Source organism: Antechinus flavipes, chromosome 1, assembly GCF_016432865.1.
Source record: "Antechinus flavipes isolate AdamAnt ecotype Samford, QLD, Australia chromosome 1, AdamAnt_v2, whole genome shotgun sequence".
In the NCBI taxonomy this organism is placed as follows: domain Eukaryota; kingdom Metazoa; phylum Chordata; class Mammalia; order Dasyuromorphia; family Dasyuridae; genus Antechinus; species Antechinus flavipes.
Window position 1 is genome coordinate 127863086 of NC_067398.1, and position 21864 is coordinate 127884949.

A 21864-nucleotide genomic window follows, 5' to 3' on the forward strand; every position below is an offset into this window, starting at 1 on the left:
CTAGCGAAAGAACTCTGGGAGATGACTAAGAACCATTACATGGAATTCCCAATCCCTATATTTTTGCCTGCCTGCAATTTTGATTTCCTTCACAGGCTAACTGTGCAATATTTTGGAGTCCGATTCTTTTTGTACAGCAAAATAATGGTTTGGACATGTATACTTATTTTGTATTTAATTTATACTCTTAATATATTTAACATGTATTGGTCATCCTGCCATCTGGAGAGGGGGTGGGGGGAAGGAGGGGAAAAATTGGAACAAAAGGTTTGGCAATTGTCAATGCTGTAAAATTACCCATGCATATAACCTGTAAATAAAAAGCTATTAAAAAAAAAGAAATGTGTATTTAAAAAGTTAATATACTTGTATAAAGAGAAAAATAAAGCAATTAAAAATTTGTTTTTCTTTTTTCTTATTCTTTTTTTTTTAAGAATAATATAGAAAAGGAATGCAAAACAAAATGAAACAAAACAAAAGAGCACATTGTCATGTCCAGCAGAACTTCAGGAAGAATTCACAATATATAATAAATTCTGTCATGTCCAGCAGAACTTCAGGAAGGATTCACAATATATAATAAATTCCCAGATCACAATAGGATATATATTAGAAATTACATTCATAACTGTACATTTTTCTTTACTCCTTTGTAAATTATTCTCTGTTGCAAACTTTTTTATGTTATTCTTTTTCCCCTTTTCATCCTCCCTCTTACCTCCAAGCAGGCTATAGTTTTAAAGGGATATATTTATGTATACATATGTAGGTATATACATGCATATACACACATATCCTCATACATATCTTTCTGATCTCTGCTGGCTCTTTGCTTTAATTCTCTTCCTAATTTGCCTTGCTATTACTTAGTCTCCCCCACCCATAGATCCTTCCCTTGTCTTCTATTCACATCCCTTGCTTCCTGGTCCGCCCATCCCTCTCCCCTTATTTGTTATAGATTTTGGAGGGTGCTGCACTGTATATATGTAGTATTACCTATTTGATCAATCCCTGATGTGAATAGTTTTTCAGAACTATGAACCCTCCTACAGCCTCTAATGCCTCTGTGTCTATTCCTCCTATGCACCTCATTTGCATAACATGATTACTATTTTTCATCTTAACTTTGTCCTAATCTTTCTTTTGAGCTGCCCTGTTGTTGTCAACAAATGGTATTCATTTTTCCATGTAAAAAGAAAAAATTTAAACAATTTGTCCATGTTGATTCCTTGAAATTGATCTTTGATATTGGTCTTATATGTTAAATTTTCTATTAAGTTCAGGTTTGGTTGACAGAAAGTCCTGAAAATCTACAAGTTCATTGAATAACCATTTTATCTCATTCAATATTATAGATAATTTTGCCGGATATGATATTTTTGGCCACAGGCCTAGTTATTTTGATTGTCGGTAGATATGATTCCTGGATCTATGTTCTTTTATTGTGGCTGCTAAATCCTATGTAATTCTAATTGTGAGCTCCAGAATATCTGAATTGTTTTTTTCTTGTTTCTTGCAAATTTTCCTCATTGATTTGGTAGTTTTGAAATTTGGTAATAATATTCCTATGTGTTTTCCACAAAAGATGTTGTTGAGATGGTGATCAGTGGACTTTTTCTATTTCTACTTTCCCCTCACATTCTATCATTCCAGGACAATTTTCTGGGATTATTTTCTTCCCAGACTCAAACCCCAACTTCATACACAGTCCTGGAGGTGAAAGTTTCTATGGTTTCTGCTGAGGCTCCAACCACACCAGGTTAGCCACTTTGGTGTTTCTATAGAGATAGCCTGAAGGTGTCTGCACTTCCCTTAGTTTAAGCCCTGGCCTGGGGTCTCTTTTGGATCTTTTTGATTGCATCTGGAGGATCCATATTCTGCCCCAAGTCTTCATTTTTCACTTCTCTATGTTCACTCTAAGGCGAGAATTTGTCCGATTTGTGGGGGAAATGTGGAGAGCTTGAAATTTACCAACCTACTCTGCTATCTTCCCAGAATTCTCCCTCATAATCAGTATTCTTTAGACAACACTTGGACATTCAAAGTTGTTAAAATTTCAAATCCTAAAATAAAAAAAAAAGTCTTATTAAAATTAAAAAAAAAATCTGCAGGGCATAACCAAATGTACCAGTATGAAGTATAGCAAGAGCTGACCTATGGCCCTAAGTCCCATGGTTGGGTTTTACAGCAAGGAGTCTTGACTTCAAATTCCTGTAAAACAATGTGGTAGGACTAGGGATATTATCATGGGGGGGGGAAGGGGGATGGTGGAAAATTGGTGGGTCCTGAGTTATGGACTTAAGAGTCAAGTTATAAGGAGTACATTTAAGAGCAATGTAATGACTGAAATATTATAAGCAATGAGTGAAACATATGATGCGATCATATATTTAGAGCTAGAAAGGATCTCAAGTCCAATCCGTTCATTTTAGCAATTTAAAAAATGAGACCAAGAAAACTTAGATTTGAATCTTTTTTTTTAATTAAAGCTTTTTATTTACAAAACATATGCATGGGTAATTTTTCATCAATCCTTTCAAAACCTTGTGTTCCATATTTTTCCCTTCTTCCCCCCATCCCCTTCCCTAGATGGCAAGTAATCCAATATATGTTAAACATGGTAAAAATATGTTAAATCCAATATAGGCATACATATTTATGCAATTATCTTGCTGCTCAAGAAAAATCAGATCAAAAAAGGAAAAAAATTAGAAAGAAAATAAAATGCAAGCAAACCACAACAAAAAGAGTAAACGAGTGAAAATGCTATGTTGTGATCCACCCTCAGTTCCCACAGTCCTCTCTCTGAGTATAGATGGCTCTCATCATCATAACATCATTGGAACTGGCCTGATTCATCTCGTTGTTGAAAAGAGCCACATCTATCAGAATTGATCTTAAAATCTTGTTTCCATGTATAATGATCTCCTGGTTCTGCTCATTTCACTTAGTATCAGTTCTTGTAAGTCTCTCCAGGCTTCTCCGAAATCATCCTGCTGATCATTTCTTCTAGAACAATAATATTCCATAACATTCATATACTATAACTTATTCAGCTCCAACTGAAGGGCATCCACTCAGTTTTGGATATAAATTCTTTCCCCATCTAAATGATGTTCTAGTTTCTAGTCAGAGACAGTGAGGTGGCACAGTAAAGTACTGCACCTGGGGACAATAAAACCTGAGTTTGAATTTGACCTCAGATAATTTGCTAACTGTGGAAACCTGGGCAAGTAAGTCTCTTTTAACACCTTTCAACTACAGTTTCCTCATCTGTAAATAGCAATAATTGTACCTCCTTTTCAGGGTGTTGTGAAGATCAAATGAGGTAACATAGTTAGCATGCTTTGAAAATCATATAAATGATTTATTTACTTATTTTTTTGAAATCTTACTCCTATTTAACCAGACTGTTATGAGCCAGAACTCTGTATTTAAAACAAGGATTCTTACAAGGTGTTAAGTCAGTGGAACTGATAAGACAATGGTTATCTAGTTTAGCATCCGGTGATTAATAGTTCCCTAAATTCAGTATGACTAATTTAATCTTACAACAAATAATGGTTTCCTGGTGATATAATGATTGGTTTATACTCAGTGTAGAGCATATAAGCTGGAACAAACTCAGTCAGGGTCAGAGTCAAATTCATTCATTCCATCTTGTGGTAGCTGGCCTCTTGTACTTCCCGCCCAGCCCCAGGTAAGCAAACTAGATTGTGAAGGAGACAATAAAGGATTTGGACTTTAACACCTGGCTATTCTAGTGGAGATTACTCTGCTGAAACAAAGGCTAGTCCAAGACCTCCAGAAAACCCAACAGGAACACTACAAGACTCCATAGAGGAATACCTTCAAATGCAGCTTTTGCCTTGTTTTATACAGTTTTCATTTGGAAACTTGAGGGGAAAACTTCCTTCCTAGACTATGCTACGAATGAGCAAAGTGAAAGATTTTTGTTCAAGGAATAAGTACTGAAATGTTTCCATTTCTGTTCCAATTAATTTTTTTGTTTATTAGTTTTGTTGTTTATTAAGACTCAAATTGACTTTAAAAGTTTCCAATCCTTGACTGGGTGGAGGCACGATGAATTACTTGTAAATAAGGCTTAGAACCTGTCTGCTCTCTGGGAGTTGGGGTTTTAGGAAGAAAGAACCATTTATTTTTATTTTTTCCTGGAAAATTTAATTATTTTGTTAATAATGCCAGCATTTTAATAAAAGTATGGTCACTTGGGCTATATCTCTCTTAGACCAAAGACCAAAAGAACCATTTATAAACTAACCCCTACCCCCCCAATTCTTGACATAGTGTTTAATTAATGTTTATTGATTTCCCAAAAGAATTCTCCCACATAGTTGATTTCAAGTCTTTATGGACTAGTGTTGCCCAGAATTTAGTGACATATCCTTTTATAGAAAAGTGACATTATATTGGCTTACAAGCCTTTCCTTGAAAAAGGTAGATAGTTTCTCAGTTTTTAAGAAAAATCCATACATCAATTTCTAAATTCATGATTTCATCTAGATATTCCTCCAATGCTGCAAATAACCTTCCATGTCTTCTCATGCTGGGAGATTTTTTCTTTTCTCTTCCCCAAAACCTTCATAAGGAAATGATAGGATCAAAATGCATGGAGGACTCAACCTTGAAATATTCCAGGGGTACCAGTGCAACATTTGGGCTATCTGTCCCTGAACATACTAAATGCTTTGCTTAATTCCTTTTCTGCTTATACACAAAAAAATTAGTCCCATCCTCAAGAAGCTTATAGTTTAATGGGAAGACAACGTACAAACAAATATATACTTGGCTACCTAATAGCCAAACAAATAGAAAATAATTAACAGAATGAAGTCACTGGAATTAAGAGGGTTTGGGAAAGGTTTCCTGTAAAAGATGGAATTTTAGCTAGAACTTAAAGGAAGCCAAGGAGGTCAGGAGGTGGAGTTGAGGTAGGGAAGCATTCCAGGATGGAAGCAGCCAGAGAAAAAGCCTGGAGCTAAGAGTTGGGGTGTGGATCTAAAGTACAGGGTGGGGAGAAATAAAGCTTAAGAAGAGTGACAAAGTAGAAGGGGCTATTTATACAGATTTTTGAATGCCAAATATAACACTTTGTAATCCATCTTAAAGGAGGTAGAAAATCACTGTAGTTCACCAAGTAGAGTAACTTGGTTGGATTTGAATTTTAGGAAAATCACTTTGGTAGCTGAATGAAGGATGGATCAGAGTGGAGAGATTTGAAGCAGGCAGACCCACCAGCAGGCTACTTTGATAGCCCATGTGAAATGATTCTGAAGATTACACTTATTAAAGGTTTCCAGTGGACTTTGAGAATGGCCTGCACAAGATTTACTCTTGACTCTGACTACAACTCACTTAAAACCTGGGTCCCACTGTACCTCCTTATAGTCTTATTACAGTACTATTTTAATGAATGCTTTGTCAAATTCATCACCTGTTTAGCAGTGTTGAGGGTAGCAAAGGATCATAGCAGTGAAAATTTTAGAGGTCATCTAGTCTAACCTCTAACTTGGACAGATGTGGAACTAAAGTCCAGAAAGTTTAAATGATTTACTGAGATCATGTAGTAGTACATGGCTGAGTTGAGAGTCAAACCAAGGTCTTTTGATTTGGAATTCTTTCCACATTCATGGAATATTTAAGTTTATTCTGAGCAGAGGCTATTTCCTCATTGGCCATATTGGTCACAGTGTTATGGAAGAGGCACTGGACCAGACATAAAAGAACCACATGAGGACTCTGAGCCTCAATCCCGCCAACTGGAGACTGGGGGTGATAATATCTTTGTTCAGTCATTTGTGTTCAACTCTTTTAAAAAGAAATAGTATTTTCTTTTTCCAATTACACATAAAAATAATTTTCAACATTCATTTCTGTAAGATTTTGAGTTCCATTTTTTTTCACCCTTCTTCCCTTACCATCCCCTTCCCCAAGACAGCAAGCAATGTGATATAGGTTATGCATGAACAATAATTTTGAACATATTTTTGTATTAATCATATTGTGAATGAAAAATCAGAACCAAAGGGGGGGAAAAGAAAAAAGAAAAAAAGAAAATTAGTTTGCTTTGATCCGCATTAAGTCTCCATAATTTTCTCTTTGATTGAGGATGGCATTTTCTATCCCAAGTCTTGGAATTATCTTGGATCACTGCATTATTGAGAGGAGCTAAGTTTATCATAGTTGACATAATCTTGCTGTTAATGTAAATAATATTCTCTGTTTACTTCACTCAACATCAGTTCATTTAAATCTTTCCAGGCTTTTCTGAAATCAGATTGCTTATCATTTCTTATAGAACAATAATATTCCATTACTTTCATATACCATAACTTCTTCAGACATTCTCCAATTGATGGGAGTAATATGAAATATGCCTGGAAAGATAGGTGGATAACAGATTGTAAAAAGCTTTAAATGCCTGACTTAAGATTTTGTATTTTATAGAAGCAATAGGAAGCCACTGAGGATTTTACAGTGGTGAAAGGGAAAGTAAAATAGTCAGATTTGTATTTTAATAATATCATTTGCCAAGACAAAGTGGTACATGCTTAAAATTCTTGCTATTAGGAGTATCTGATGGATTGAGTTTTGGAGTGTTCTAAACTTCAGTGAGGCTAAAGCCAATTTGGATATCTGCAGCCCAGTACTAGCTGATTAAAGATGTATGAACCAGCTCAGGTCAGAAAAATGGAGCAAGTTAAAGCCTCTTCACTGATCAGCACTGAGGTCAGACCTTTGAGTAGATACTCAGTTCCAGTCTAGGCATTATGGGGAGAAATAGTCTCAAAAAAAAAAAAGAAAATCAGTTTGGCAGCTTGTAGAGAATAGATTGAAAAGGGGATGGACTGGAAGCAGGGAACTCAATTAGAAGTTATTAGAATGATCCTGGTTAGATAAAAACAAGGGCCTAAACTCATTAAATTAGAGGCGGGGAGTAGAGAGAACACAACTGTTTTCGAGAGATATTGTGGAGGTCCTTTTGGGACCTCTCCATCCCAAAGAGAGATGGCCATCAGAGAGCTGGTAACTTTAAGGAGGCTCATGGCAGAGGGGAAAGAACTCAAGATTTGGAATCAAAAGCTTTTGTTTTGAATTTTGTCACTTGCCTGTGTGACTAGGAAAAGCACTTCAACTCTCTGACCCTAGTTTTTGTTGATTAGTCGTTTTTTTAGTCATGTCTGAGTCTTTGTGACCCCTTTTGGGAGTTTTCTTGGCAGAGATAGTAGTTTTCTATTTCCTTCTCCAACCCATTTTAAAGGTAAGGAAACTGAGACAAATAGGGTTAAATAATATGCCTAGTATCTATAAATAGGAAGTGTCTGAGGCTGGATCTGCACTCAGACCCTTTTGACTCCAGGGCCAGTACTCTATTCACAGTGCCATCTAACTGCCCAATGCTAGTTCACTCATCTGAAAAATGAAGTTAGAAATAATAATTTCTAAGTTTCCTTCATATGTAGGTCTATAAGACAAATTTGAAACATTAAAGTTAGATGTACCTATTTGGACTCATCTGCATAGAACTGTCAACTGGACTCCACAGAAACTGATGAGATTGTCAAAGAATGGAGTGCAGAAAAAGCAGAGAGCCTCAGACAAAGCTTTGAAGGACACACATTTAAAAAGCAGGACAGGAGTTTAGGAAAGAAGATTAAGAAAGATCCATCAGACAGGTAGGAGAAAAACCAAAAGAGAACATAACCACATAAGTCAAAGGAAAAATGCCCAGAAGGAGGTTACTTGACAGTGACAAAAACTGAAGTCAAGAAGAAAGAAAACTCAGAAAAGAAGGCCCACTCATTTTTCAGCAGTTATATTAGCAAATTCAGAGAAAGTAGTTACAGTCAAGTAGTAGGATAAGAAAGACATCAAATTGCAAGAGATTAAAAAGTGAGTGGGACATGAAAAAAAGGAGGCAACCATCATAAAAGGCTTTTTCTTTGAAAAAAAGGGAAAAAAGATAAAGCCTGGAGAAAAGATTTAAAGATAGAAGAGAAGCAAGTATGTTTTTAGATGGTGAGTAAAAAAGCCAGCAGATAAGGATAAGTTGAAAATAAGAAAAAAGAAGAAATTAGTTTGGGGGTAGGGGGAGGAGACTAGAAAGACTAGGACCAAGAATTAAAGTGAAAGTACTGACTTTAGCAAGGTGGTCCACCAATTTATCAGAGACAGGAGCAAAATAGGAAAGAAAGGGATGACAAAGGGTTTAGGAGTGTGGAGTGGGAGAGAAAAGGGACATCTTATGAATGGCCTCTATTTTCCTTACAAAGTAGGAGTTAAAGGTTTTCTGATAGAGGCAGGATGTAAAAGATTGGGTAGAGGATGTAGATATATGAGGTCAGGGGAAAGAAAAATTGAAATTGCTTCATAAATGTGACAGAATCAGCCAGAGAGAAGAAAAGCATTAATGTGTAGCAATCAGTATCCAGTTGAAATTAGGTAACATAAATTTGTAGAGGATCCAGCTTCAAGACTTTTTCAGCAGCAATACAATAAGAATATAGAAGGTAGGTCAGTCAGCTCTTTTATAAAAGGGAGGGAATCTCAGAGGAGCAGGCACTAGAGAAGGGAGTAAGAAGGAAGGGGAGAGAGGAAACTAAAAAATGGATCTTGAAGAAGATAGGATATGAGTTGAGTTTTTTTAATTTTGAGATTGGTTTTTCCTATCTCATCCAGGAAGTTCTGTAACCAATCACAAAGCAGATGCATGAGGAAGCTTTAACCCACTCTTTTTTTTTCTTCCTTTCCTCCATCCCTTTCTTCTTTTCTTTCTTTCTTTCATTTGTTTTTGATTAGATTTTAATTTCCAATTTTTTTTCTCTCTCCTCCTCATCCCTCCCTAAGATGGCAATCTAATACACGTCATACATGTACAATCATATTAAACATATTTCCACATTAGACATGTTGTGAAAGAAGAATCAGATCAAAAGAGAAAAACCATGAGAAGATGTTGGAATCTTTACAAACTGTTAAGTCATTAGAGTTGATAGAGACAATAATTATCTAATTTAGCATGGTTCAGTATCACTGATCTGATCTTACAAGGAGATGTTTTGGGCCAGAACCTGAAACAAGATACTAAGTAGAACTAATTGATACAATGCTTGTGTTCACACCAGTACTCATTGGAGTTCACAAGTATGGGAGAAAGCAAACTTTGTAACTTTGTGAATTCACACCTCCCTTAGGTGTGCCTCAAAACATCTCCTTCTAAGATCAGATCAAGGATACTGAACCATGCTAAATTAGATAATTATTGTCTCTATCAACTTAATGACTTAACAGTTTGTAAAGATTCCAATCTGATCTTACAAGGAGATGTTTTGGGCCAGAACCTGAAACAAGGTACTAAGTAGAACTAATTGATACAATGCTTGTGTTCATACCAGTACTCACTGGAGTTCACAAGTATGGGAGAAAGCAAACTTTGTAACTTTGTGAATTCACACCTCCCTTAGGTGTGACTCAAAACATCTCCTTCTAAGATCAGATCAAGGATACTGAACCATGCTAAATTAGATAATTATTGTCTCTATCAACTCTAATGACTTAACAGTTTGTAAAGATTCCAACAAAGAAAAAAACAAAGAGTAAAAATAATTTGCTTCAATCTGTATTTATACTCCATAGTTCTTTTTCTGGATATAAATATCATTTTCCACTGAGTCTTTTAGAATTATCTTATATCATTGTATTGCTGAGATCATCTATCAAAGTTGATCACCCACACAATGTTACTGTTATAGTGTATGTTTTCCTGATTCTACTCACTTCATTCTACATCAGTTCACATAAGTCCAGGTTTTCCTGAAATCTGCCTGCTCATCATTTCTTATAGAACAAAAGTATTATATTACATTCAAATACCACAATTTGTTCAGCCCAACTGATGGGCATTACTTCAATTTCTATTCTTTGCTACCACAGAGATCTGCTATAAACATTTTGGTACATGAGGATTCTTTTCCATTTTTTAAGTGATCTTTTTGGGATACAAACCTAGTAGAGGTATTGCTGATTCAAAGGATATATATAGTTTTATGTTACTTTGGGCATAGTTCCATACTGCTCTCCAGAATGGCTGGATCAGTTTATAGCACTACCAATAATGCATTAGTATTCCAATTTTCCTGCATTCTATCCAACATTTATCATTTTCCTTTTCTAAGCTACTCCATTTCCAAATTGAGTCAGTTCTCCCTCCTTGGGCAGCCCAATGACTCTTCTATCTCTGGGGCTCATTGTTGTTCAGTCCTGTCCAACTCTACATGATCCCATTTGGAGTTTTCTTGGCAAAGATACTGAAATGGTTTTCCATTTCGTTCTCCCGGTCATTTCATGGATGAGGAAGTGAGGCAAACAGGGTTAAGTAATTTGCCTACATAGCGTCTGAAGCCAGATTTGAATTCAGAAAGATAAGTCTTCCTGACTTTGGGCCCAACACTCTATTCACCTTACCATCTAGCTACCCCACTACATTGGTGCTCCACTAATTAGTGTGGATGCTTGATCAGTTTTAGCCCTACTTGAAGTACAGAAGCCTGGAACTTAAATGACTCATCAGTCTCAACACCTAACTTTTAGAAGCAAAGGTTACAGGCTTGAACCACTAGTCTCAGATGAGCTAAGTGCTGAAGAAAGCCAGTGAAGTCAGTAGGCTGAGGTGAGGGCGGAGATCATTCCAAGTATGATGGACAACCGATGAAAAGGCTTAGTGTGTGGACAGATAATTTTATTCAAAGAACAGGAGTGCCAGTGAATTGTAGAACATGTAGAGGGGAGTAAGGTGTAAGAATATTGGAAAGGAATAGGTTGTGAAGACCTTTAAAAAACAAATATGGGATTTCATATTTAATTTTAGAGGTAACAAGCACTGCAGATTACTAATGAGAGAGAGAGAGAGAGTGTAGGTAATCCAAGGCTGAAGTTTGGCAAGGTATGACTGTTGACAGAACATGGGACTCAGGAGTAGATGTTAGTGTATAGCTGAACTGCTCAAGCCTATGAAAGGAGAAAAAGGAAATCTGGGCAAGGCGTTGATGAACTGGAAAAATTGATAGAGGAGGGTGGGAACTGGAGTTCATGGTAAAAATAAATAGCTTGTGAGGCAGAGAGATTTAATCAGAGGAGGCTGTATTCTGAGTGTTGAAATTTCAGAGATCCAAATCATGAAGGTGGAACAATTATGAGTGATGTAACTAGGTCAAGAGGTATGGTCATTCCTGAGTTTGAAGGGAAACATGGGAGTTTAAGACCCTGAAAAGTTGGAAAGCCAGAATGCTCAAGTGGACACTAATATACATATTGATGTCTACAAGTACAAGATTAGGGGCTGGGGTACAGAAGAAAATCATGAATTTTCAGGTACTAAACTACTCACCGGAAGGAAAATAACCTGGAGATAAGCAGATGCTATGACAAGGATTTGGACAAGATAACAGAGATGGAATGACCTTCAAAAGGAAGATGTTAAGTAATGGGTGCAAAGAGACAGTGTAGAAGGGAGAATGAGGAATGAGGAATGAAGAATATCCCTATTCCTCTTGCTGGTTCTATGCTTCTAAAGGTATAAAAGAACCACTCAATAATAGAATAGCTATGGATGCAGTATTTCTTCCAGGAAAGAATCAGTTTTCTTTAGTACAAGACAAAATGAAGAGAACTACAGTAAAGGGGAAGCAAGAAGTTCAGCCAGTACAATGGCATAGGAAGACAGAGGATGATCTAGATGGTGGAGAAGTAGATTATTAGGTGTGAAAGTACAGGGAAATATAGATGGGGAAAGAATTTGCACTTTGGGAGATGTTGATTCTGAGCCTCAAGGATAAAGGGGAAGTGAAGCCCAGACTTTATTACGATCAATTGATGGGGAAGGTGACATTCTTTATGGCTGGATTTCTTCCTTATTTTTAAATAGAAATTTTTTACGTGCAATTTATAATCTGATTTTCCCATTCTATTAGAAAAACTCTTGTAAACATGCAAAGTCTGTAAGCACTAATTTACTCTTTGGTATTAAATTTTTCTTTATAATCAAGAGATTCACATACAATAACCAGAACTTTAAATTAACATTAAATACCACAAGCTGAGCATTGCACAGGCTTTTGTGAAACAGATACTTGAAACATTTTAGAAATGGCACATTTTGACAAATTTTAGGGTTTTAACATGTTTCAATGTTAGAGGAGAAATGAAAAGACATCCTAGTGAGTTCTCTTCGGGTGGGAGGGTGAGAATGGGAAGAAAAGTCTTATTTGTGCTTTCCACTTCTTAGATCACTTACTATTTTGTCTGATATTGCAGGTCTCTGGTTTCTTCTAACTAGGTATTAACTTCTTGAGGATAAAGGTCTATTCTTTTCCTTAGCTTGGAACAGAGAAAATACTCAAACAACTATTTGTTGAGTTGGATTGTAAACAATGAAAGGATGGGCCGCGTGTTTGCTCGTTATTACGGTCTCTGGGAGAGGCTAGAGACAGGTTTCTTAAATGGATTAGGTGGAAGCAGCGTGCAGTCCGCCGAGGGGAGGGGGATCTTACAGAAGCATCTGCTCCACCGAGCAATCATCTGCTCTCACAGCCTGGGCTAGGAGGAGGGCGCCCGGTGGCAGGAACGTGCTCGCCCTCTCTGCCACCACCAGGGAACTAGTGGTGAGCGCTCAGCGCTTCTGCTGCTCCTAGGTGAGGGTGAGTCGGAAACACACGTGTAAGTCATTGTATTAGAGAACAGGTGCGGCACAAGGGGGAAAAAAGGACACAAGCAGAAGTCGTGGGAGGGGGAAAAATGCCGGGGGTGGTTGGAAAGGGAAGGGCATATAATTTGGGAGAGGGAATTTGTCAGGTATGGGGGAAAGAGATGAGCCCCTGGTGGAAAGAAATAAAAAATCTTGGGAATAATGAGGTGGGCTATCTGTGGGAAGAGTGAGGTAAGTCTTAGTAGAAGTGGGTAAGTCAGTCTTCGGAATTAGGGGAGGGAAAAAAGGAAAGAGATAATTGTTGAGAATGAGAGGGAAGATGGTACATTTTAGGAGGGGAGGTGGTGGGGGGCGACCACGGAGTAGGTGGCCGGAGGAGGAGAGCGACGACTTTAAAGAGGAGGCGTGAGTGTTTTGGATGGCGGAGCCCGAAGGGGCCGCAGCTTACAAGGACGCAGAATGAGTGGAGGTGGGGGCGCAGAAGCTTCTCCGAGATAGTCCGTCGCTCCCACGTGTCCATAGAAGCTGGGGGGCTGGAAAAAAACAGGCGAGCTCCCGGGGGACGCAGAACGAAGGAGGCTCCCTCTCGCTTGAGGACTCAGACGGCCGCCTCTTGGGAAAGGGGTTTACTCCAGCCTCCATAGGCACCCAGCACCGAACACGTGGTTCCCGGATCTCGCCCGCGCTTGAATCCCTAAGGCCGCTTTTCCTCCCCCCCTCCCCTCTCCCTTCCGCCCTTTCCCCCCTCCCCCCCCTTTTCCCCTGTCAGGCCGGGTCGGGGGCCGGCGCCAGCTCCTTCCGGGAGGCAGGAGAGAGGGCGTGACTTATTTTTCGTTTCTTTCACCTCCCCCTCCCCCCGCCTTTCTACTTCCCGTCTCTGCCGGCGCTCCAAGGACGTCGCCGTCCGACGTGCTACGTAGGCACGTTGACGTAAGTGACGTCCAGGTCCGGCCCGCTCCTCCTTCCCAGTGTAAGCGCCGGCCCGGTCGGGGCGGGGGAGGAGGGGGAGGAGACCCAGGAGTCGTTGTGGGCCGCGGGCCGGACCGGGTCTCCGGCGGGCGCGACGGGAGCCCCGGGGTCTGGCGGATAGGGCTTGGCGGGCCGTTAGCGGCTCGCCTGGGGCCCTCCGCTCCCATCCTGGAATTGCTCTGTGGGGAACCCACGAGCCTCCCGGTCCCCGGCCGTCCCGCCGCCCGCCCGCCCAGGAGGGCTCCAATTAGGTCAGGCTGGGAGTTCTGAGCGGGGTCCCTCCGCTCCCGCTGCTCCTCCCCGGGCCTTCGGCCTCCCACCCCACCTCCCCCGCAACCGTGGCTTCCCGCCCCGTGGGTGATTTTCTTGCTGGTCGTGGGGGGGGTTGGGGTCTATGGGTGGGGGACCGTCGTCGGGGGCGGGAGGTGGGTGAAGGTTATCGTGCCACTGTCTTGCAGAACAGCTCGCTGGCCATGGAGGCTGAAGAGACGATGGAATGCATTCAAGAGTTTCCTGAACATCATAAAATGATTCTGGACCGATTGAATGAGCAGCGGGAGCAGGACCAGTTTACTGACATCACTTTGATAGTGGATGGTAGGTACTGGCCGCTGCTGGGTGTAATACTGGGCAGTCTCTTCCTTGCCATCTCTTTCCGCCCCCCCCCCCCAACATCTCCCCCTCCTCCATAACGTCCTTTTTGATCACTCATCTTTCCCTCTTCTTAGCTCCTCAACCTACTTCCTCCCCACTTTAATTGATGTGAATTGGAACTCTAGGTCACCAGCTCTGTCAGCCTGATGCTGTGAACTGTTTTTTTGTCACAATTTCGAAATTACCTTGTACTTATAATTCTTTACTTTCTGCAGCCCTCTGGGAGGTTTGTCAGAGAATGCATTTGAAGATTGCTCAAATGCTTTTCTTTTTAAATGTATCTCAGTTTTAGAGAAGCAGTCCCTTTTTGGAAAATGGTATTACTTTTAGTTTAGCTGATCTTCTCAACATTCAAATATTGCTCATTTTGGGGCTCCATAGGGCCTTCATCTTTCCCTTTGTTGGTCCATTAGAATATAAGGAAGCTTAGCCAGTTTGTGCATTATGTGTAAAGTAAACATTAAAAAAAGTAGACTCCTTATGGCAAGTAAAACTTGATTGCCCGTTACATTCAGGACCATTCTTTGTCAAAATATCTCCTGGTTGCCAGAGTTTAAGTGTGAATGTTAAATTTCCTGGTGCAAAGGCACAGCGTTACCCAACTAAGTAATGCTTCTTTCCAAAACTTGAAACTATACATTTAACTTAAAAGGTTGAGTTTTTCTTTCTGTTTATAAATTTCAGTTGAATTTGATATGGTCTTTGCTGCCTGATCAGAAATGTTGGAGGCTACTAAATGGCTGTCATGCTTCCTTTCAGAAGTGTTTTAATTTTAAATGAATACCAGTTATGCAGCTCAAGAGACAATGACTATAAATTTCTTAGTTTGAAATAAAGACTTAGTTTGTTCTCCATTCCAGGTATAAATGTTTGCCAAGTAAAAAGGATAGTGACCTGACTTGAATTCAAAGATAATAACTAAATGGTCCTTTTTTTATTTCACAGAATTATTTTTCAAAATAGATGGTGTTTTACATATTTTTGTTATTTTTAGGTCACCATTTTAAAGCCCACAAGGCTGTACTGGCTGCTTGTAGTCAGTTCTTCTACAAATTCTTTCAAGACTTTACTCAGGAACCTTTGGTGGAAATAGAAGGTAAATTCTTATTTTCAGTTCAGTATTTATATTAAATGTGTACTATAAAGTGAAGAAGGGAGTATCTGGTAAAAATGATCAGTGAGAAGAAACTTGCATTATATATAATAGCAAATACTTAAGGAACAATAACTGTTAGGTTATGTTCTAAATTTTGTTGAAACCAATGAGCATCATTTTTGTAGTAATGAGATGTGAAAATTGTGTAACTGAGATTTCTTACTAGTCAGCGATACGAAATATGATCATATAATGAGTTTTGTAAAGTATCATTGGGAATAATTTTCTTTTCACATTTGTGGTGATGCTGCTAGTTGTTACCTTATATGTTGAGTAGCATGCTTTTTTTTACTAGCAGAGAAAACATATGTAATCTTATTGGAAAAGTGAATTCTAAGAATATGAATTCTTAGCCATGTGCTAATCATGAGAAAGGGTGAATTGATTACAGAAAGATCAAGGTGAAAGGAATTAGATAATATCCAGATTCTTCCTTGAAAGAAAAGTAGTAGTGTCTTTGCTATTCCCCCTAATCAGTCAGCAAGCATTTATTAAGCATTTGAAGTGTGCCATGCATTGCGCTTAGTGCTGGAGGGAAAGGGGAAAAGGAGGAGTACAAAGACAAAAAATAGTCACTATTAGTGTCCTTAGAGAGCTAACATTTTGTGAAAGGGGATTGTATACATGTGCAAACATATATGCATATGTCAAAGCACAACTATTTATAAAGTTAGAAATATATAAAGAATTATCTTCCCTTTAGAAGATAATTTGAGGGGAATCCCTAAAGGTTTTAGAGAGGAATTGGCCCTTGAGCTCCCTGAGGAATGAAATGGGGATTCCAAGAGGCCTGCATCTAAGAAATGCATTCTAGGCATGTGTATAAAAGCACAGAAAAACAGGAGATGAACTGTCACGGGTAAAGAACAAACAGCAAGTCCAAGTTTGTCTGGACAATGAAAGAGATGATGTATGATAATACTGGAGAGGTAGGTTGGAGGCAGGTTTTGAGGAGTTTTAAATGTCAGAAGAGTTTGTATTTAATTCTAAATTTCAAAGTTTATTGAACAGGAAGTGGCATCTTCAGGAATGATTTTAGGAAATATTTGGGCAGTGGATTGGAGAAAGAAAAGATTCGAAGCAAGAAGATCTGAATAAGAGGTTATTGAGAATCATTGGGTTAGAAATGACCAGAACCTGAACTACATTGGTGATTCTGAATGGAGAGATAGGTTAGGGTATAAGAGATGGAATGAAAGAATCAGCAAGACTGGCTTACCTATATGTGGAATGAGGAGTAAGGAGTTGAGGGTAATTCTCAACAGAACTGAGATAGTTCTGAAAAAAAATGGCTTTGAGGTAAAAGTTGAGTTTTGTTTTGAACATAGTAACCTTGTGAGATCCATTGAATTATCCAATGAGCAGTCAGCGATGGTAGGACTGGCACTCAGAAGAGAAAGTAGAGTTTTGCCCATGGTCTGGAAGTCATCTGGGTGGAGAGAATAATCTTACCCATGGGAATTGTTGAGGTCATTGGAACAATATAAAGAAAGACAAGTGCTTTTCTGCATATCCATAGTTAAGTGGTGGAATTATGTTTAGGAAAACAAAACTAAGCAGTGGTCAGGCCAGGTAGGAGGTAAACAGAAATTTAGGGGGAAGAGAATATCTAAAAGGGGAGTCTAAACAGCACTGTAAAATACATAGAATTTGAGAAAGAAGAAAATATATTCTAGAAATTGCTTTGGGGGAGGGTTAAAAATATTTTCAAACATAAGATTAAAAACAGAAAATTAGTTGTTTTGATTTGGAGTCTTTTATTCTAAATGTTCCTCATCTTTAAGGGTGGATTATTTAGGAGTATTAACTCAGTCCTAAATTTTGGAAGCAAAGGGAAAGAAAGAAAGGTTAAAGATTAAAAAGGTACCTTTTACATTGCTAAATTAAAGATTATGTAAAAATTATAGCCAACTTTATGACTATCCATGATTAGACAAACATAAACTTAGTGATCTAAATCAACAGTTCTTAAACATTTTGGTCTCATTTATACTCTTAAAAATTGAGTATCGCAAAGAGCTTTGCTTATGTTGGGTATCTAAATAATTTCTTATTAGAAAGATAATTTTAATCTTGGAGACCCCCTGAAAGTATTTCAGAGACATAAAGGAATTTGGAGGATCACACTTTGAAAGCAGAAAAAGGTGAAATCTACTTCAGCTTTCATGGTCTCAAGGAGATTCCAGTGAAGGATATTTTTTGTGGATATCTGGTAGCCTTAAAGACAATATTAGATGTTTACATGAAGAGAAAAAAGGGTGGTTTAATCTCATAGTTACAATTTTTTAGTGATTGTAAGGGAGAGGGGAAGTTGAGCCAATTTGCTAGCAAAGCTTGGTCAGCTCTGATTTTTAAGCTTGGGACTTAAGTGTCAAGTTCTTTGTTTATTCTTTTATTACTTCTGAAACTGACTCTCTCTAACTCAGGCAGGCTGTGAAAGAGTAGCAGTCACTCATGGGCTCATTTCTATTACTGATTGGCATAGGGCTTTGATTTTCTTCCTTTCTGATCTGGGCCATTTTACCCCACCAGCCTGTTACCCTTCCTCCTCTAACCTCTTTCCTGAGGATTTGCATATTAGTTCCAGATACCCAATCAGCTTAGCCACTTATTTGCAGGGTAGAATAAAATACTTGTATTCAGGTATTGTCAAGTAAGAGTTTGGTAGCAAACTCAAGTCTCCCTAGTAGTGGGGATTATAGGCATGATACACTGGAATACCTTGTTTCCTAGTTTTTTAAAAAAGGTGATGCCCAAGGTCATATAGCTAGTGAGTATTTGAGATAGAATTTTGAATTCATATATCCTTGACTCCTGGTCTCTGTGCTCTGATTCACTCTGTTGCCCTCCAGAATTCAAATCAGGTCCACCACTCCAAATCAGATGTTTTGGGATCAGATCTTTGATTACGCATTGGAGTTGACATTGGTAGTTGCCAACTTAACTAATATATATTATAGATTCTCCTGTTTATCTACAATAATAGGACTAAGAAAATGGGTCCAGTGGAATCCCATTGAGCTTAGTTACCAGTTTCTGATGTCTCAGGGTAGCTTTAAACAGAAAATTCTCCCAGCTGAGTTGCTTCTCTGAGTAACTTCCACTGCCACCTCCCCTAGGGACTATTGCATTATCTTTCAAATAACTGATTCTTCCTGGAATTCCCAGCCTTTCTCAAATTGCTTTTCTAGTGATAATTCCTCCCTTCTAAATCTAAAAAAATTTAAAGAAATAGGATGTCACTGGATTTAATGTATTTGAAAGGTCTTCAAGTATGTAAATTATTGATTATAATTTGAAGAGTGCTTTAAAGTACAAGTTAGGTGAGTAAAAACTTCAATTTGTACCAAGTTTAAAACATAAATATTATGTACCTTCTTAAGTGACTGTTTTATTCCTTTTCCATTCCTAATCTTTGGGGTACTGTCTTTTCTCAGAAGATCTACGCTGAAACTCAAATTACTGCTGTGTTTGTGGGACAATTAGGTGGCCCAGTAGATTATCTAGTCTGAAATTAGGAAGACCTGAGTTCAGATCCAACCATAGGCATTTCTAGCTGTGTGACTTTAGCCAAGTCATTTAACCTCCATTTGCCTCAGTGTCCTCCTCTGTAAAATGAAAATGGTAGTATGTACTTCCCAGGGCTATTGTGAGGATAAAATGAGATAATTATATAAAGTGCTTAGCACGATGCTTAATATTTAGCACTATACAAATGTTATCATCATGATCCATAGAGAAACAGTTCCTTTTAGTTTGGATGATATATCCTCAACTTCAGGTTACAGCTGTTATGTTATTAGGGTTACTTTTATCTGTGGCTTCTCCTCTAGCTGATACTGAGCTTTGTAAAGGAGTGTTGACTCCTCTCCAAATGAGCACAGTGCTCTCCCATTACAGGTATTTAATAGCTTTTACTGTATATTGTATTTGTAGAATCCTTCAAGTCAATATATATTCCTTGCATTCTACCCAACTAACCATTTCTAATTCTGGCCTCTGGCTTAAATGTAAATAGTGACCACCCCGACTTCCAGCCTCCAGGAGTACACATTTGAACATATTAACTTTCAGTGGGGTTGCAGGTCTCCTAGTAAGAGTCTTTGGAAATTTTCTTTAATAAATAAATATATAAATGCTCTTCTTATTGGCCCTATTCCTTGATTTTTTTCTTTTCTGAGAATTAGGGCCAGGAAGAGGAAGGAGGGGAAGAATGCATGACTGCTTACTTTTGGAAATTCCCATAGAATTTCATGTCTTTCTTCCAAGCTACAGATGAGGAAAATTGGGCTGAATTGTGGAATATGGATGCTTATTCTTCCAGCTATTCCTATTTAAACTGCTTAACTCATCCACTAGGAAGAAAATACCACACTGCGTCCTTTTTTTTTTTTTTTTTTTTTTAAAACATTTAGCCCTACCCTAATTGAGTTGATATTGTACTAAGAATATTCAGACCTCCAAAGTAGGGAAACATTCCATAATTGAAATGAAATCATGTTAGCACACAACCCACAATTTATTTTATTTGTTTTGCTCATGGAATTCCCTGTCAGTTTATAGGGAGAGGAGTAATTTTGTTACATTCCATAGCAGAGTCTTTTATAAACGTGGCTAAATAGTAGCAAAATAGAGTTGTCCTTCCAGCTCAGTGTCTCTGTAAGTAATAAAATAACCAAAAGGCAATAACAAGAGGAAGAAAAGTTCAGAGTAGGAGCCTTGATAGTCTCTGAATAACCAAGGTGCCTCTGGCATGCTCATCTGGGAGCATCTCATAGTATTTATATAACTTCTATAACTTCAGTCCATTAAATCAGTGATCCCAAATGCAGGTTTCAGATCCTGGGCCAGGTGATGACTGAGGAGTAGAGAGAGAGTAGAAAAGTTATTGCAATGGTCTTCACATTCATATGTGTACCACAGCATCACAATTTTTATCTTTATTTAGCTTCAACAAAATATGCAGCATAACTTGGTATAATAAGCAATTGTACTTTTGTAGGCTAAACAAAATGTCTTGCATTTACTACTGTATCAAGTGTTTGTAGATGCTATTATGGGAATACAAATCCAAAACATTACTAAATTCATTGTAGAATTTTGTTGATTTATTTTCTTGAACGTAGATAGAAAAATTTATCATATAAAAAGTCCCAGAAATTTTTTGATGATCTCATATCAAAGATTGGGAATCATTGCTTTACTGGGATTGAATGTCAGTAGCTCCTGTGAGGATTTTCTTGAAGGCCACATCCAGAATATAAAAAGAGTTAAGATAACACAGAAATTCTTTTTCAGAGAATGTTCTGTCTGTTCTGAGAAAGTCTTGAGTTGAAATTCTGTCATTAACCTTAAAAGTTGTCACTACTTTAATTCTTTCTTATCTATCCATTATCATCCTACACTTTGTTCCCTTCCTTTGATTTATATTTTCCACAGTATTTATTGTACTACAGAAATGCTTATGATATATTTGTAAAGAAAGGTTTTGTGATAAGTTGAAACAAATTGAAATAAAAATATGAAAGTTAAAAGGGACTTGAGGAGGTCATCTAGTTCAGCTTGCAATGTGGTAACCAATGTCAAATATATAGACAGATTTGTACATACATACACACATACATGGTCATTCATAAAGTAGTTTTTTGTTGTAATCTATCAGTCCTTCCTGTAAGAGAGAAACTTCTTTAAAAAGCAATTTTGGCATTGTGGCTCTGTGAAAGCACCTTCAAACGTCAGCTAAAGGTAATAAATTACAATTTTCTAGCACTGGGTTTTGTTTTTCTTAACTATAACAGCTTCTCAGATGGTGTAAAGCACTTGTTAATTCAAGTTTCCTTACAGGTGTAAGTAACATGGCTTTCCGTCATTTAATTGAATTCACATATACAGCAAAATTAATGATACAAGGTGAAGAAGAAGCAAATGATGTATGGAAAGCAGCAGAATTTCTTCAGATGTTAGAAGCCATCAAAGCACTCGAAGTTAGGTAATTATATTTCTTTAGCAAGGTACATTCGTATATTAAAGGATGTCTTTAAATGTATATGGTGTTAAATATTATTCAAACATAGTATGTTTTGTGCTGGAATTACAGTTTTAAGAGGAATAATATTGGTTGTGCAAGACAGTTTTGTATTTATTCACTTGGATTTATTCTATGTATTTTAGAACTGGAGTAGTCTTTATTCCATTTCCATCATTTTACATATGTGGGAATTGAAACCCAGATAGGGGAGGTAATTAACTCATGCTCATTCGGGTATTATGTGTCAGAGCCAGAATTTGAACCTGGGCCCTCTGGCTCCAAATCTAATTTTCTTTTCCATAATATTACCCATTTTTCCATTCTCTTTTCCAA

The 21864-nt window shown here is 37.9% G+C and overlaps 1 protein-coding gene and 1 long non-coding RNA gene across 3 annotated transcripts in view; one reads left to right on the forward strand and one right to left on the reverse strand.

The window, feature by feature from the left end:
- Positions 1–12014: 12014 nt before the first annotated feature.
- On the reverse strand, positions 12015–13592 carry LOC127557001 (uncharacterized). Its single transcript, XR_007952588.1, has 2 exons — positions 13173–13592; positions 12015–12706 (listed from the first exon to the last, which is right to left on the reverse strand). It is a non-coding gene; the product is annotated as an uncharacterized LOC127557001 (long non-coding RNA).
- Positions 13593–13850: 258 nt separating this feature from the next.
- The window catches only part of ZNF131 (zinc finger protein 131), a 29169-nt gene continuing 21155 nt past the window's right edge, over positions 13851–21864 (forward strand). For both annotated transcript variants that reach the window (XM_051990462.1, XM_051990465.1), the window contains exons 1-4: positions 13851–13944; positions 14152–14290; positions 15342–15443; positions 21348–21492. In XM_051990462.1, coding sequence (XP_051846422.1) covers positions 14167–14290; positions 15342–15443; positions 21348–21492 — 371 coding nt within the window. In that variant the 5' untranslated portion in view covers positions 13851–13944; positions 14152–14166. The remainder of the gene's footprint in view (positions 13945–14151; positions 14291–15341; positions 15444–21347; positions 21493–21864) is intronic.